Here is a 19,068-nt window from a genome sequence, read left to right on the forward strand (position 1 = left end):
GTCCTGGGTCCTAAAATTACGAATAGGCCGACTTGACTAGAAACAAACATTAATAATAGTGATGATTTCAGTTTTCCGAGTTCTCCTATTGGCACGGTGTGTCAGGGAAGCATTGTATCTAGTTTTCACCATACCGAATTCTGTCTGACAACATGTGGCTTAATTACGCTGCTCAATATTTCAAAATGCAGTTTCTTCAAAGCAAACATTAAACTTCAGGGCTTTTGTTATGGAGGCAGTAGTAGGAAGGCGACTGTCACTTGTATTCAATAATTTGAAGCTCTCATTTTTTGGAGGTCGTTGGCATGCCCAGATTCCATATATTTTCCAATGAGCAACTATTTCGGCGTGAGGTTATCAGATATCAGTTGAAAAAATGATTAAAAAAACAGAAGAATGAAAAATAAATAGAACATTAACGAAGGACGAAGATTCCTTTGCTGCCTATGCCTTGCAGGGCAACCGAGCATTGGAACCTCGGATAATTGACAAGTGTCTTGCTGTCACTGGAGTGTTTTTTTGTGTCAAGCACGTCAAATTAGATGATATACATATTTATAGTACGCAGCCCTCGTTATGCAACTGCCATACATGCTTCAAATTGACTTTATATAGGCGTTACTGATTGACATGCGTTGCTTCACTTGAGGTCAATCCAATTGAAGTGACAAAAACTGAATTTTGACTAGATGCAATAGAAATATCAAAGGCATAAAAGGGTTCCACTTACCTAGAATAATATTCGTTCTAGTCGTTGCAACACCGGCTTCATTTTTCGCCTGGCACGTGTAAATTCCGACATCGGCTGGTGTAACCTTTGCAATTTTCAACTTCACTGTATTCTCAACGACAACGATTTCGTACTTTTCAGAGGCAAAAAGTTCGGTGTTGTTGAAGTACCACTTGACTTCTGGGAATGGAATGCCTTCAACTTTGGCTTCTAGAATGGTAGGTTTCTCTGGTTCGCATTTGAGCGGTTGTAGCTTCTCAATGAATTTAGGAGGTTTAACAATTGTCTTCTTCTTCTTCTTAACTTCCTTTTCTTCAATAGTAACAACTTCGGAAACAGTTTGTTGGACTGTTTCTGGTACTGTTTCATCCTCGATTATTTCTTCATCAGGAACTTTATCTAGACCTTCTTGTACACGTTTGGCTGTGATCAATTCAAGTTCTGGCAATGGTTGACTGTCGTCGATTACAACCCGTTTCTTTTCTTTCTTAACAATATTCGATGTTATCTTCATCTCCATTTCCTTCTTAAACTCTTCTACTTCAGTCTCCTCGGTTTCGGGTTGCGTAGTGACTTCCTCCCGTTTTTCCTCGGACTTTTTCAGTGTAATCGTAGTTTGAGAAATTTCTTGGTCGCGCTGTTCCTCAACTACTTGGACTTCCTCAATACGTTCGGCAACTAGAGTGTCAGGTTGCTCATCGAGAGAAGCTTCCTTAAGACGTTTTGTTCGCTTCTTATGCGCTTTTTGTTTCTCAACGCCAAACTCGTCCGTTAGTTTTTCTTCCGCGGTATGTTCAACTACTTCTTCGATTAATGCTACATCTTTAGTACTTTCAACAGGAATGACTTCAACTTCCTCGAGATCGGGTTTTTCATCTACAAATGCTTCAGCATATTCTTCGGGAACTTCATCAGCGGATGGAGTTTCTTGTTGCAGTTTTGGCTTCTTACGTTTAACCTTTTCTGCAGGCTTTTCAGGTTTCTCAACCTCTGGTATATCTTCTGGTTGTTGTTCAATTTCCTTTGGTGCAATATCTGCTTCTTCTGGCTTTTGCGGTTCAGGTTGTTGCATCTTCTTTCTTGGAATGGGTTTCAATTTAATTTCTTCCTTTACCTCTTCTGGTTTTTCAGGAAGAATCCTTCCTTTTGGTAATTTTTTAACAACAGGTTGTTCTGGTACCTCGGCTTTCTCCTCAACCTTCTCTTTCGGCAACTCAGGTTGAGTTACCTCTTCAGGCATTGGCTGTGCTTCTTCTTCTAATGGTTTTTCTGGTTTCTCCTCCACTGGCTTTTCTTCAGATGGTTTGGGTTTCTTTCCACGTCGCCATGGGACTCCTTTTTCGGGAATTTCTTCAACTTCTTCCTTTGGTTTGAAGACTGGTTTCTCAATATCTGGTAGTTCATAATCCTTAATATCTCCAGGAGCAGGTTTGGTAGGTACCAACTCACTTGGCTTCTCTTCTTCTTGTTTCGGCTCAGGTTTCTTCCGAGGAATTGGTTTAAGTTGAACAGTCTCTGGAAGTTCTGGTTCCTTTGGCTTTCGTTTGCCAGTAGGCCATTGTTTCTCTTCAGGTTGTTCTTCCGTAGGCTTTTCCTTTGGAGTTCTTCGCCATGGTACGGGCTGTTCAGCTTCTTTCTCAGGTTGCAGCTCGTCGAGTTTCTCAGGTTTATATTCCTCCATTGACGGTTTCTCGGCGTCTTGCAGTTCAGGGAATTGTTTCTTATGAAGTTTGTCAACTTTTTCCGGTTTTTCATCTTTTGGCTGTTCAACTGGTTTTTCTCTCCTGACTGGTTTTAAGACTACTTGTTCTGGCTTCTCTTCTTCTTTAGGACGGCGTTTACCAGTTGGCCATTGAGCTTCTTCAACCGTTTCTTCGGTGGGTTTTTTCTTTATTCCACGTTGCCAAGGCAATTTTTCTGGTTCTGTTTGTGGCTTAACATCTTTTTCAGGTTGTTCTTTGACAATATCCTGCTTTTCTGGAATGTCCTTTGACACAGTTTCTGGTACTGGGGTAAAGCTTAAATCTTCTGGTTTCTCTGGTACGTATGGCTGAACTTCAGTTGGTTGGAATTCTTCCATTTCTGGTTTCGGTTTCTCTGGCTTTTTCTTTCCACGGGCCCATGGGATTTGTGGTGCTTCTTCTGGTTTAGCCGTTTCTGGTTGTACTTGCCTTTCTTCAACAACCTTTTCTGGTAAAATTTCCTCTGGTTTCTCTCTTCGAACTGGCTTCAATGTAACCTCTTCTACTTTTTCTGGTTCAGGTAACGGTTTTTGTCTGGGTATGGGTTTCAGAGTTACCTTTTCAGGCCCTTGCATCTCCTTTTGTTCAACCATTTGCTTTTTGGGTCCTCTCCAAGCTTGAGGGGCTATTTGTTCCGGTTGTTTGACGTCTGCACTATCTGTTGGTTTTTCCTCTTCGGTAGGTACTGGCTGTTCAGTTTTTTCTTCGCGTGATTTTCGCCAATGTACTGGTTTTTCCTCTTCGGCGGCAGGTTGTATGAATTGTGCTTCTTCGGTAGATACAGGCTGTTCTGGTTGTGGCGCTCTAGGTTCTTCAGCTTTTTGTTCTCGTGGTTTCCGCCAATGTACTGGTTTTTCCTCTTCAGGGGCAGGTTTTATGAATTGTGCTTCTTCGGTAGATGCAGGTTGCTGCGGTTGTGGAGCTATAGGTTCTTCGACTTTTTGTTCGCGTGGTTTTCGCCAATGTACTGGTTTTTCCTCTTCGGCGGTGGGCTGTATGAATTGTCCTTCTTCAATAGACGTGGGTTGTTCTGGTTGTGGCGCTTTAGGCTCTTCAGCCTTTTGTTCTCGTGGTTTCCGCCAATGTACTGGTTTTTCTTCTTCAGTGGCAGGCTGAATGAATTGTGCTTCTTCGGTAGATACAGGTTGCTGAGCTTCTGGAGCTTGTGGTTTCTCAATCTTTGGTTCTCGTGGTTTACGCCAATCTACTGGCTTTTCTTCTTGTAAAGTGGGCTGCTCTAATAATTTCTGCTCCTCTACTTCTTGTTTCATTGGTTGGATGTATTCCGCTTCCTCAGTAGACACAAGTTGCTGAGTTTCTTGAGCTTGTTGCTGAACGACCGTTTCCCTGGGTGTGGGCTTAAGTTTGAAACCAATATATTCAGGCTTTTCTTCTTCTTTCTTCTGTTTTTGAGCGAATGGATGCTTGGGTTTTTCAGGCAATTCTTCTGTTGTAGTTACAGTTTCTTTTGGCTTTTTGCCTCTCATCCATGGTACAGGGGTCTCTTCTGGTTGTTTTGCGATAATTTCTTCTTGCTTTGTCAATTTTAAGCGCTCTGAATCTTCTTCTGTGTAAATTTGTTCAGCTTGTTTAGGTTGGACATCTTTTTTACCACGCTTCCAAAAGACTGGTTGCTCTGGTACTTCTTCTTGTGGTTTAGCTGGTTGTATCATACTCGATTCTTCTGTCGAAACAAATGTTTCTTCAGGTTTTCTTGGTTTACGCCAGTGAACCGGTTGTTCGTCCTTCTTAAGCTGAGTTATTTGCTCCCGCTCTGATATAGATAATTTTAGTAAGTTGATGTCTTCAACTTCAGCATATTGCTGAGGCGTAAACTCATCGGTCGTTATTCTCTTTTCTTTGCGTAATGTCGATACTTGCTCAACTTTCTGAATTTCACCAGTTTCTTGATCTCTCATTTTGAGAATATTGGCATCTTCGATCTGTTGATATTGTTCTTCGCCGGTGATTTGGTCTACTTGTTTCCTACCGCGGCGCCAATGGACAGCCTCCTCTTGTTTTAGCCGCTTGATCTTTTCAATTTCACTCTGACTCAACTTGAGTAGATTTGTATCCTCAGTTGTAGTGTATTGAAGTCGGCCGATCTCTTCCTCTTGTCTAACTCCTTTCGTTAAAACTTTCTGCATTTGCTGAGTTTGTTTATCAAGAGTTAGTAAAGCTGTGTCTTCCGTGTATTGGAGACCTTCATGGAAGGAAACCTCTTCAGCCTTCATTTCTTTAATAGTTCTTAAATCTACTTCTTCAAGTTTGAACTTTTCTATTTTCTTTTGAACTCGTTCGACAGTTTTTAGTTGTTCCCTCATTGCTTTCCAAGGAATTTTATCACCAATTTCAGCTTGTTGTCTATTGATAAGCTCGTCGATTTGTTGGGTTATTTCGAGGATAGATACTTCCTCTTGATGTTTAAGACGTTCAATTTCCATGGATTTAGCCTCTTCGGTGGATGTTGTTCCCAGAACTCCTGATATAGAAGGCTGTTGTGGTTGAACTGTTGTTTGTTCTGGCTGTTTTCCAGGAACTGGCTTCAATGGTACTTCATCTAGTTCAAATTTCTCGATTTGTTTATGAACTCTTTCGACAGCCCGCAGTTTTTCACGCATTTCCTTCCATGGAATAACTTCTTTGGCGGACGGTTGACTGCCATGAATGATTTCGTCAATTTGTTCTGTTATGCTGAGGATAGCCCGACTTCTTTCTTGTTTCACTGATCGAAGATAAACCTTGCCTATTTCCAACTTAGGGATCTCTTTCTTTTCAATAGGGGTTGGTTTAAGTCGAATTTCTTCTTCGGTCCAAACAGGGATTGGTTCCGGCTTGAAACCTGGGAAGAACGGTTGCTTTCCTCGACGTACATTATCCAAAGATCGACCACGTCTTGATCGAGATGTTTTTCGCCAAGGGGCAGACGTTGGTTGCAAGCTTTTACTGCGTCCTTTCTGTTTAGTTCGACCTCGAGTTGGTTGACCTGATTTTTGACCGAGCGTTGGGGCTTCCGGCAAAAGATAACGTCTGTCTTCTGGTTGTTGACCATCAGATGAGCTACCTTCATCCTTTGAGGATTCTGCTTCTTCTTCTTCCTTACCATCTAGTTGATATGCGGATATATGCCGTTCTGTAACAAAATTAGTGGAACGTAAATAAGCTGAGTATTTAATCGAAATAAATATTTGAACTTTCTGTTAAATTCCAATCTACAAGAAACACTAAAAACCGTTTACATTTTTTTAGATAAAGTGCAGAAAACTGCGCCAAACACATGATCACGGCTTTACACACTTACAAATGTTCTTCTGGAGATCCGTTGGTGTTCTTCCAATTAAGTCCTTTATATAACTAAGTTTTAGAGGCCAAGATCTGGTATTGCATGAACTAGGCTAGCTGAGAAAGTCATTGGCAACAGGGAAATTTTCTTTTCTTTTCTTGGCGTTGCCGTTGAGATTGCCGCATTCTCAGATTTTGGAACAAGTAGCGAAAGCGAATTCAGAACAGTTAATAGTGCGAGCAACATTAAGTAAGACACCCCTGTTGACAGAAACACCCACTTTCCAGATATATTATTGGTTGGTTTTTATTGGGTAAAAATCCCACACTCTGGCGTACCCAGGCCAGAGTCTTTTACAGATTTCCACATACTTAAAAAAAAGACAGATAGACAGAGACCTGTGAGGAGTGACCAGTTCTCCCATCAGGCGCGACCCCAGTTGGCGGATTGGGGCGTACCTATTGATGCTAAATATGTGTTCATGCACTTTTTCTTCTGACTGTGCATGGGCTAGTGTTTGCTCATCTCTGGTACGTGGACCAAAATGGCTATGGGAAGGATATCCAGAATATAAAACCACCATGGAAGACGAGAGAAGGAGGAAACTTACGGTGCATGGGCTCGGAACCCCAGCACCGGCGGTTTTTGGGAGTTAGCAAGCGGGGTCCCGTAGTATATTTGGAAAAGGAAATGTTCAAGCGAACTATCACTCTACCAAGAACACCAGTAACAAAATCGAAGAAGGATGAATTGAAAGCAGATCGCTGGACGACGAAAACAGCAACAACACCGACCTCACATATTCAAGAGGAGCAGCAGCAGGATGTACTCCAGGACAAGAAAAGGATCCATTCAGAAGAAGTTCGTCAACTTCGAGATCTCCTCCAATGCCAAACATCAAAAAAGATAAATCGGAGGAAGATCAATGAATGCCAAATGTGAAGGACTATTTAAAACTAGTAATCTGGTTAGGAATCATGGAGAGCAGAGCCCTGAAGCAAGGGAATTACCCTTCAGACAGCTTGGTGCAAAAATAGTGGAGCTGCTGTAGTTTAACAAGGACAAGCAAAACCTGCACCAAGCCATAAAAAATATGGTGAGAGCTATTAGAGTGCTCTACAACAAATCGTAGCAGGAGAAACGAAATTCCAAGGAGGAGTCGAAATCTGTTGCCCTAACGGTGTCACAGGTGACCCAAGTAAAACTTAATCGTATTGCGATCAACCTGCCAGATGTGGATCTTCTAGGAAATCAGTAGGCGCCTAAGAGGAAAAGTGCCATACAAATAGTTCCGAAAAACAGAACTAAAAGCACCGAAGAGAGAAAGCAGGTCCCCCAAGTGCGAACTCCGGCAATCGAATCGACAAAATCCAAGGGGAATGAAAACGGCGGATGGACCAAGGTAGTTAAGAAAAACGCGAAGAAAAAGACAAAAGTACGAATTCGCCCAGAAGCGATTGTAATCTCCAGCAATGGAAGTTTGTCCTACGCGGAGATACTGGAAAAGATCAAAGCTGACCCTGACCTAAAAGATCAAGGCAGCAAGATTCGAAGGACCCAAAAGAGTAACCTCATGTTTGAGCTAAAACAAAACCAGCTTGGGGAAAACTGGTGGCTTCCGAACGCAGGTTAAGAATTCACTTGGGGAGAATGTTACAGTATGGACCCAAAAACGTGAGGTCCATATACAGTGCAAGGATCTAGATGAAGTGACATTCAAAGGAGAAATTTGCACTGCTTTGATGGAACAGTTCGAGTTGGGGGAACTTGTCGAAGAGTCCATTGTGAGTTTGTGGAAAGTCTATGGCAATACAGCTACATTGCGATCACCAGTGGTCGCAGCGCAGAAGTTATTGGCGGTCGGGAAGGTTTGAACCAGATGGGTTGTTTTCCGTCTGAGAGAACAGATTTCTCTAAAAAGGCGCTTCAAGTGTGTGGGCGTAAATAAACGGGGTATATGTGTATAGCTGTTACGCCCCACCAAGCCTGAAACTGTCCGAATTCGAGGAAAGTCTTGTTCTCGACCCAAGGGGTCGTAGTCCAAGGGTTATTGCTGGTGACTTCAATGTTTGGGCTCGTGAGTGGGGTAGCAGAGAGACAAATGTAAGGGGCCGCAGTCTATTAGACGTTTTCGCACAGTTGAATATCATTCCGGCCAACGAAGGATATGTAAACACCTTTCAGAAAGGGGGGTCTGCCTCAATAGTAGATCTAACTTTTGTCAGTTTTGCACTGGCACGTGGTATGTGCTGGTGCCTCAGCAAGGACTATACCTACAGCGATCACCAGGCAATCTTCTTTGAGCTATGAGTGGAGTCACCGGGCAGAAGACCATCATGCCCGAAACCGAGAAAAATGTCCGGCTGGTCTGCTAAAGCTCTGGATGAGCAGACCTTCATAGAGGTGTGGTTAGACCAACCTAATAAAGCAGGCTCCTCTACGGGAAGGCTGTCCATGTGGCCCAATGCATTGCCAAAGCGTGTGACGCGTCCATGCCTAGGAGCTGCTAATTCCCCAGTAGACGACCAAACTACTGGTGGAATACTGAACTGCCCAGCCTTAGATCAGTCTGTCAACAAACCAGAAGAGCGGGTCAGAGAGCTTTAGGCAGAATCGACCAAGGGCAAAAAGAGCGCGTCTATAAGAAGCCTGCAAAACCCTCAAGCTCACCATCCAACGGAGCAAGAGGGAAAGGTTTAAGAAACTCTGTTCGGAAGTGGACGTAAACCCGTGGGGGAGCGCCTATAGAATCGTGATGGGGCGATTCAGAGATCTCCGCAGATCATGTGCCCTTCACTCTTGTTAAAAATTATGCAGGGGTTGTGCCCTCAACAAGAGGAGTGCATATTCAGCTTTTAGCGACCTCTGAACGTGACGGCAATACCGCCAGTCACCAGTGACAAGCTGCTGGAGATCTGCGCTAGGGTAGGAGATAACAAAACTCCGGGTCTGGATGGTGTGCCGAATACGGCCCTTATGCTTGCCGTGAAATCCAGACCGGACATGTTCGCTGAGCCGTTCGAAGGGGATATTTCCTGGATCATGGAAACGACACAAGTTAGTGTTACTGCCTAAGGCTGGCAAACCTCCAGGTGAGCCAAGCTCCTACAGACCTATTTGTCTTTTGGACATTGTGGGCAAAATGCTAGAGCGTGTAATCTATAATAGATTACTCCTGGTTGTTGAGAGCCAGGGAGGTCTCTCGGATCGACAACCATTGATGCCATCAAAATAGTTACTGGCTTGGCCGATGATGCAATCCACGGAAAGGGCAGTAACAGCAAATATAGCGCGGTAGCGACCCTGGATGTGTGAAATGTATTTAATTTGGCCAATTGGAGCTTAATACGGGAATCTGTGGCGAAGGTTGGTATTCTCGCTTATCTTACAGCTATTGTCAACAGCTATTTACAAGATCGGAGGTTTTGGTATGATACTGATGACGGACCACAGGAGTACGTTGTTTCCGCAGATGTCCCACAGGGCTCCTTATTGGGCCCACTACTATAGAACATCATGTACAATGATGTACTTAATCCTCCCCTTGTGGAGAAAGCCACAGTCATGGGTCACGCTGACGACATAGCGCTGGTTGTTGTCGCAAAGCATCTCCAAGATGCTGAGTCATACTCAAGCGAGGCAATCAGTGCTGTTAAAAGTTGGCTAGAGAGCTCTGGTTTGACACTTGCGGAGGAAAAAACGGAAGCGGTCCTCATCACTAAGCACCGGAAGAGGAATTACGCCTGTATTAGAATTGGGAATCATACCATTACTTCCAAGCCGACCATCAAATACTTGGGGGTGGTGATAGACAGCTCAGCTATAAGCAACACGTACAGTATGTTTGCGATAAATCATCCACTGCTAGTATGGCCCTTGCGAGGATGATGTCGATCGTGGGAGGGCCACGGCATACCTCTAGGTTGCTTATAGCCAGGGTGGTGAGCTCAATCATGCTCTATGTGAGTTTGGAGAGAGGCGTTGCGCATGTCAGTTAACATTAACAAACTGAGTGCAGTCTACAGCCCTGACGGTATGCTCTGCCTTCAGGACTGTCTCAGATGATGCAGCATTTGTCATCTCTGGAATGATGCCGATTGAGATCTTGGCAGATGAGATGGCAAACGTATACAATGCGAAGCTAATCTTTCCCTTATCGCAGACGAAGAAGGCTGAGAGGGAGAAACACATAAATAGATGGCAAGGTGAATGCGGTCAAATGCATGATCGCATCTATCTAAAATAAACCGCATAAGGCAGAGAAGGGGAGAAAAACGCGATTAAGTACGCCGTGTATAGAAGAAAGATGATTAAGCTAGAGTGAGCTGACTCAGCCCCGTGATGTAATACCTTAAGGTGGTTCTGCGGCGCGGGGCAGGGAGGGAGTCGAGGGTGGTTTTAGTGGGTAAAAATTCCACACACTGGTGTGTCCAGCCCAGCGTCTTTTGGACATTTCCATCTTATCTCAAAAAAAAACAAGACAGGCAGACATTGAACTGATTTTAATAAGGTTTTGTTTTGCAAAAAAAAACCTTAAAAAGTGCTGGGGAGCAGTAGATTCTTCATGAATGGAATTTTAATATTTCTTTCGAATGTTAATTATTCTCATTGATTATTAGCATCTTATTAGTATGGCTTAGGAAGCGGGAAATTCGCATGAAATGGATAAATTTGACCTGCTATAACTTTGGCATTAATGGCCAGATTTTCATGAAATTTGGCATGTGTATGCGAAATGTGGTCCTCTATGCTGGCGCGGTGGTAGTCCTAGGATGGGGTTGCTTAGTAAATTTCTAAAAGCTGGTAATATACTATTAGTAAGTTTATTTGAGCAAATATCGGAATTGGACATATTCTAAGGCCTAGATTTCATCTATGCGCACTTTCCTATTTTTTTTTCGGATTTTTTGGTTGAATAGTTTCCGAAAATGAGTCTAGTTTCACTTGAAGTGTGTACATTTTGACTCCTTACTCACACACTTTACAATTCACGCCAAAACTAATATCAGTTTCAGAAAAAAACTAACCGAGATCTTTCATTTGATACCCAACATGACTATATCCGGTGAAAAAAAAAATTTAATCCCCCCTTTGCTTGTATGGGGAACCCCTCTTACTATTATCCTGTTAAGGGAAAGTCACACCGCGTCCTTAAAGAACTACTGTGCCCTTTGATTGGTAATAGTGTACCTATTGATCATAGTATCTCAAGTAGGCCTATAAGCGTCAGGAATTTTAGTATGTTCAGTACTTCCAGACCTTTCTGGCCCCCCTTAAACTCCATCTAAATTTATGTCACTCGTTTTGTTTTGCAGAAATCCTTAAAAATTGATGCCGAAAGTGACCTTTGAAATGGATTTTATGGATTTTTTTTCTGTGGTCTAAAACGAGGAGCTGGAGGGATGGAAACATTTTTGGAAAGGTTGAGACAAGTCAGTGAGTAGATAGTATGAACATAACGAATTGTTTCAGAATAAACCGAAAAGATTTTTGGGCATATCTGATATCTGAGTACAATTTATTATTTTAAAGTTAGTTTGAGTCAGGAAAATATCTCCTTGGCGGAGACATGTCTGGGCAAGGGCTTCTATATTCAGAATTCAAGTGCATTGCCAAATTTCGGTGAGAAGAAAGTGTAAAGGGGTTGTTTCTGCAAAATTTCGAAAAAGAGCAAACTAGATTCAGATAGATTTTCACTGTAGTGAATGTGCATTGGTGAATCATCTCAAACGGAGTGCAAAGCATTTCACTTACGCAGGTGTGTTCAAGAACTTGACGAATCTCTGAAATATTCCACGCCAACGTTTATTTTCGACACCACGCCTTCAGGTGAGCTAGCATGCTTTACTCATAGCCCCTGAAACGTAAACATTGTTTCATCTCATAATATCAGACATTTATTGCGGCCGATGACGAGTCTTAGATTCCTATTCATTACGGTGCTTGTGTAAATCATACAAGTATATTTAAACTTAGATTCACTTTGCCACTCAGAGTCTGACTAAAAATAGATTATTTGAAGTGGAGCGGTTGTATTATGCTCCCATGGAGGGGGTATGTTTTGGGGTATGTACAAAAAAAAAGTATATTTAGTCAGGGAATTCGTAGAGTGGATGATGGGAGTCCCATCATTAAAATTTTGGGTAGACGCTCAGTAGTACACCTGAGTTCACACCGGTCGTATCGCGGAAAAGAAAACAGTTTTGAAATAGATGAAAATTGTTGGAAAGTGTGGTGAAGCGTGAAGTGAATATCTTTTTGAATTCGGTTTTTTGTAGATATAAAGGATATCGGTGGATAAATTTAAGTAGTTTCCAATAATGATGTTTAGCTATTAAGTGCTAAATAAAAAGCCGTTTGTTTAGTGTAAAATTGTTCATTGCATTTGTTTTAATTTTAAATATCTTTTCACAAACAATAAAGAACCACAGATACGCGGCGATTTCTGCCGCAATTGATGCATGAGCATTTATTGGATGAAATTTTTTTGTTTTACCAGAAATCGAAGCATTTTTTTTTAAATAGATTCATTTGAAATTCGATTAAACACGAAAACGTGATTATCATAAAAGCACAAAAAAAACATGACATAAAACGTATTAAATAAAGCTTTGGCGGTGACAAAAATGTTTGATAAATATTAAAAGAAATTAGTAAATGTGATGAAGGCTCAAAACAAATAAAAACTCATGCGACAAATCATTTACAAAATCTATAAATAATTTATAATAATAACTATCAATAAAGGAGGAGCTTATATGAACTTAAGCTTTAGCATTACATTATTGACCACTGAATTTCAATTAATACTTGGATATTTACTTTTTTATTCATTTCCAATATGATACTTATTTATATGTATATGTATAAAGCAGCATTTGTTGTATGTCTTTAAGAAACGAATTATATTCAATATATTTTTAAAAACACATTAATCGTTTTTCAATTTCTATTTAATTTTTCAATTTATTAAAAAAATGTTTTTTTTTGTTTTTTTTTAAAAAAAAAAACGGTAAGCTATTTTCATTCATTCCGCTGCTGATTTATTATATTTGATGAAGATAAATAAAAGACGATATCATTAAAACATGGGAGTCGGTGTTTTATTGTAGAATACTTCTTGTAGCTGGACAAGAATAAACCAAAAAAACCGAAATTGATGTCAAAAGGTGTGCTGCTGGGTGAGTCGACAGAACGCGCGCCAAATTTAGATTGAAGAAATGTAATCCAAAGCTGTTAGTCATCTCTGAAGAGAAAATGATTTTCTTGCTGTTTTCCACTAGAATAGAGCTTTTTTCACCTAGAAAGCATCTTGGCCGTGTGCAATGGGGTGTTGGTCATTTCAGTAGTGCTGCCTTATAGTATGTACCACACAAAGGAAGCACTTGCCTGAAGTAAAGTTCTAGAAATTTCAAAAATAGAATAAGTCGCTTCGTTCGTTTTGACGATATCTTTTTAATTTATCGGTATCTAAGCGGAGTTCGAAAATACGTGGAGGACCAAGAATTGCTTTCAGCTCTGCTTTTTCATCAGCTATGAAAGTTGCACACGGCACCTTTTTGAAGCTATCTATTCGTCATTTCATAGTATCTTTGCTTTCATCTTGTGCATTGAAATTTTATACTCATGATTTTTATCATATTTAGATTTTTACAGGTGTATGCAATTGATGTCAGTGCTGATTTGAAAAAGTACTTGTTAAATGCTAATCCATTCTCCTCGGTTGTTTTATTGATTGAGCGTCCCCCGATTCAGTAGTTTTACCTTGCAGTTGCTGGGTTTTCGAAAATATCCTCTAATTCGTACCAATAAAATTAAAAACAGATATTTTTCGTTTATGCTTTTCATGCAATGACATATATTTTTATTGTGTTTTCATTTTTTTCGTTTTACATTTCATTTCGTTATTATATTTATTCAGTTTGAACGGTCGCACCGTTGACTTGTCTCCCATTCCGATCAAACGTAAACATAATAACTTTTCTATCCTTTTGAAAAAAGATCGTTTATATATATATATATGCATTTCTTGAGATTAGTTCGTTTCGTAAAAACATTCAGTGATCATATTGGAAACATTTCTTGGCAGTAGTAGCTATTTAATCTTGAAAATATGTAGGGTTTTTGTCAGTTTGCTAAATGGTTTCGAATTATACGCAATATGATTCTTAATTGTTATACAATTTACATTTCAGTTTTTTATCAATTTTGATTTAAGCTACTTGAAACCGGGAATCAACACTAAAAGTAACCAAAACATATTTTATTCCTTCAAATAACGACTAGTTTTATGTTTTTTTTTTTAAACTTTCCAGTGGAATTGCTTAACTGGATAATCATTATCATTATCAATATTAAAATATATTTACTGTTTTTTTTTGTGGTATTTCAGCGTAATAAATAAATCTAACACTCACAATCAATAACAAGGTAATTAAGAAATAAATTAATTTCAATAAAGCAACAAAAAGTGGATAATGTCAATTTAGTATTCAATGAAATTTGAAAACTTGGACATTCATGTATCAATCTTTGTCGGTTTCTTATAGTTTTTAATTCTTACTTTTGACCGTCAGTTTGGCTGATGATTCGACTTGTCCAGCCGATGAGGTTACTCGGCATGTAAAGATTCCAGAATCCTCTTCGTATGTTGAACCGATCAATAGAACAGCACTGTTTCCATCAAAAATCATCTGTTTTGAAGATAAAAGAAAATAGATGCATTGTTGTATTAGACGAATTAAAAATATAATATATTTAGGAAAATGGATAGGTCGCCTTTAGTTTAACTTTTCTAGCGGCCACAAAACCCTATTTTATTGACAGACATATACAAAAAGCATTGCTTCTAAACAAACTATGCACTTCTCAAGGTCAACTAATCTTGTACAAATATTCTGCTATCTAATTTTCACAATTTTTTAAATTTTTTTGTAAAATAAAACCTTATTAAAATCCAAAATGGCTAAACCAATCCGAACGAAATTTGGTGAACAGATGGGAACTATGAAATCCCACGCATACAACGAGGGACATAAATTTAGCTGGAGTTTAAAGATGGTAAAGGTATATGCAAAGGGGGGATGTAAACATTTTTCTCACCGAATATAGTCATGTGGAGTATCAAAAGAAAGGTCTCGGTTAGTACTTTTCGGAACTGATATTAGTTTTGGCGTGAATTGTAAAGTGCGCGAGTAAGGAGTCAAAATATACGCATTTAAAGTGAGACAGGACTCATTTGCGGAAACTACCCACCCCAAAAATCCGGAAAATCCGAAAAAAAATCAGGGTGGTGCGCTTAGATGAAATCTAGACCATAAAATATGTCCCATTCTGATATCTGCTCAAATAAACATACTAATAGTATATTACCAACTTTTAGAAATTGACTGAAAAACCGCCTTCGGTTTATCCAAGCAGTACTAAATGTTGTACCGGTATAGGGGATATTCCTGGAGTTTTTCATAGAGCCCACTTATTAATAGAAGCTCCTCTGTCTTTTCAGAGAGGGTTCCAATATCTAGCGTGCAAGCATCCATTTGTTCGACTCGAGCTACTTTACATACGTCCTGAGGCTGGACATGCGTCAAAAACCCTTGCTCATTTCTCGACAGGAGCGGAGCCCGTCCTGACCTGAAAATTAAGCTTTTTACCTAGAAAAGGGGGGAATACAATGCTTCTGACGGTGTAATGACTGAATCGGTTGAACACTAGTCTCTCACTCTCAATGTCTCGGGCTTAAATTTCAGTTAGTCATGGATGTTTGTGTTCATATTTGTGTTGTCCCGCTCCCGTTGGTTTATTACTTGCACAGCATTAAGTGTGATGATAATGAAATTAATCTCAAATCTAAAATTTACCGCAATGTCGTTCGAGCTGTTTCTATGGTTCTTAGTGTTGGCCGACTATAAAAGACAATGCACGGCGTCTTGCAGTAATGGAGACGAAAATGTTGCGTGGGACTAGTGTCGTGACACGTTTGGATCATCGTTTCATGCAATTTCCGGTAATGAAGCACCATCAGAGACGACTATTTACAATTGATTTGCAGAATTTCGACGTGCCTCAATCAGTGATCAATATTGTAAGAATTGAGCAACATCGGTTGCTGTTTCGAGAGATGCGTTGCGTGATTAAAAAGATTGGCATGTGATTTACAAACAGATAGAGGAGTCTTTAGGCATATCATAGACTAGAATGCAATTAATTTTGCATAAATATGTACGTGTGAGAAAGATTTATTTCAGATTGATTGCCCATAATTTGACTGAAGCGGAAAAAGGGCCGGTCAGGCGTCTGTTTGTCAAAAGGTTTAATTATCTCCGAGTTACACGTGTTTTTGTAAACAACCAAAAGTGAACTTTTCGATTTTTACAATGAGTGATTTTGTTGAGCAAAGAACTTGCATCAAATTTTGTTTGCGGAACGAATGTTTTTTTGCGGACACGTTGAAAATGTTGCGCAAGGCCTTTGGTGATCAAACTGTGGCACAAAAAATGTTTTCAAGTGGTACAATGAGTCCAAAGCGAGCCTAAAACGCGTTGAAGATGCACCGCGCTCTGGACGACCATCAACGTCTACTGACGAGGGGCACGTCCAATCAAAGATTTGGTGCTTGAAAATCGTCGATTGACAATTAGAGACCTCGTTGATAGTGTTGGAATATCATTTGGCTCAGCCCAAACGATTGTGAAGGATGTTTTCCGTCTCAAACGCGTCAAATCTCGATTGGTGTCAAAATCGCTCAATTTTTTGGAAACAAAGCGCCGCCTTGATGTGTATGAAATTTTACCGACTGATTATCAGAACCACTTGAAATGCATCGTTACTGGAGACGAGACCGATTTGGCTCCGTGCGACTTCTGGCTATTCAGCAAACTCGTGCCGTTTTGACACGATTATGGAAATAAAAACCGAATCGAAGAAGGTGTTGAAGGCTATACCGAAAGAAAACTTTCCAGAACTGGAAAAAGCGTTGGCAAAAGTACGTTTTATCGGACGGGGATTACTTTGAAGGGGATGAAATTGATTTGGAAGAATAGATAAAGAATTTACAGTGATTCGTAAGTGCACGCCTCATCGAAGAGAATAAATGGTAGGAAGAAGAACGAAGAAAGGAGAAGAAAATAAAGGGAGGGAGCCAACCCGGGTGGGATAGTATTTCCTAGCTAAGAGCTGGCAGCTGATTTTTGACGGCTTTTGTCGTATATGGCGATGCAATATCATGCAATGGAATTACTTTTCCGTACTTCTAGTCCATTCTGACCATTTTTTTACTAAACGTTCAAGTTGATTATTTCCCTGCTTTTTGTAGCTCACAATATACGAAACCTGCTTGGTCCCACCAATCAGTCAGCATTTCTTTTTCCGCGAACCAATTTGGTTCTGGTTGTTGCTTGTCCACGATCGACCCATGCTTTTTGTCGCTTTGGATTCTCGAAGCATTTGTCGATAATTAAGAGTCATCGATGTTAAATTTTGATTCTCACCACAGTCGTAGGAACGAAACTCCGGGCACGAGATAACTTAGGGAGGTGGGATTTAGGGTAACTTCGCTCTCTTCTCCGTCTAGTTCAATCATTAAAGCTTTCAACTTCCGAATTCTTTCAGTCAAGACCGATTGACATGAAATTTGGGGTAGGGGTAGAGGGTGGCATAAAACAAAAGTTTTGTAGCGCCGATGTGCCCCCCCGTAGATTTCGACTTAACCATGTTCAAACATGTCATTTTTCATCGAATGCATGTTTTTGAACGGCTTCTTGCAAATAACCCAAAATTCGCGCGCACATCGCGCTATATAATTTTTGTTTCTTACGTCACCCTCTACCCCTACGACAAATTTTATGTCAATCGGTCTTGACTGAAAGAATTTGGAGGTTGCACCCGATTTTCAGCTGGATTGGACTGGACTAATCTTGATGGATCTGGATATCACCCAACCTATCACTTTAATTTGCATGTGGGTTCTGAACTTTCGACTAGAGCTTATAGTATGAAGGTGCGTCCAGAAGACTACAGACTAGCAATCTGATTACCAACCAAGTTGCAAACATTGTTGAAGTTGTAAGCCTGTTTTCAGTTGTTCAGTTCAGTTCAGTTGTTCAGTGTTGAGTTGCAGCAATAGTTGCAAGAATATAAAACAAGTCGGGAAACCGGAAGCTGGACGTTTCAGGTATGAAAGGTTTTGTGTATTTCCTTTATAAAAACATTTGGGTGTGAATTAGTACGTAATACGTAATATACGCATATATTATGCGAGAATATCCACTTTCGGGTGATATTAACATTGAAAATCTTGAATTTCCAAAGAAGTAACAACGTTGACCTATTATAACTTAGTAATAGTGCGGTTTCCACCAAACTTGGTTGGATTAAGCTCCATATTGCAAGCCAATTTTGCTGTAAAATTTCGTGGTGCTAAGATGAATTTAAGGGGGGTTCTGCAGCCAATTACTGAAAATTATAGTAACATACTATTTGAAGGGATGTCGGTACGGAAGGTATTTCGGAGCCTAGCCACCTTATATTGGCAGCTTCTCGATTTTTTTCAGACTTTTCGATTGGGCAGTTTCTGAGAATGGCTCCGTGAAATAAATAACCACTTTCGACCCCCGAACTCCGCACCAAATTTGGTGTCAATCAGTGCCACGATCTCCGAGAAAAATGCGTGTGACGGACAGACAGACAGACAGTAAACTGATTTTAATAAGGTTTTGTTTTACACAAAATCTAAAAAATATTATTTGTGGGTAGAGCCTAAGGTTAGCTAAGTTGCATTGTCTGGAGCGTGGTTTGTTACTCGGTTTGCAACATCATTACGATAAAGTAACCACAATAATCACTCGTTCTACGATTTCTATTTTCCAAGATCTAAGGCCACAGCTATAACCTGATGAATTCATCAGAATTTTTTTTCAACGCGCTCTAAAGGACAAATTTAACCAAGTATGTATTGGTAAATATGAATCAAAATATATAGATTTCGATGTGCTAATGATGCCAACAAAAAAGCCATACAAATCGCACCAAATCTATTGTAATTTTCCCCTGACAAGGAAATCACTTCACTGAACATCTGGTTATCATTGCGAGTTTCATTCTATAACTTCCCACTGATGAGATTTCAGTGAAATGCAAATACTTCCGAACAGTTCAGCTGGACGTTTCAGGTATGAAAGTTTTTGTGCATTTCTTTTATAAAAATTTTGTGCATTTCTTTTATAAAAATATTTGAGTGGACATTTGTCCCCTAGAACGTAATATATGCCTATTTTACCTATGTGAGAATATCCACTTTCGCGTGATATTGATAT

General features: G+C 40.1%; 1 protein-coding gene across 1 annotated transcript in view; it reads right to left on the reverse strand.

Annotated features, from left to right (window-relative positions):
* LOC119647649 (titin-like) overlaps positions 1–19,068 on the reverse strand; it is a 448,809-nt gene that overhangs the window by 99,380 nt on the left and 330,361 nt on the right. The window contains 2 exon segments of the mRNA XM_038048710.1: positions 731–5,635; positions 14,310–14,448. Coding sequence (XP_037904638.1) covers positions 731–5,635; positions 14,310–14,448 — 5,044 coding nt within the window.

This window comes from Hermetia illucens, chromosome 2, assembly GCF_905115235.1.
Source record: "Hermetia illucens chromosome 2, iHerIll2.2.curated.20191125, whole genome shotgun sequence".
NCBI classification, from domain to species: Eukaryota; Metazoa; Arthropoda; class Insecta; order Diptera; family Stratiomyidae; genus Hermetia; species Hermetia illucens.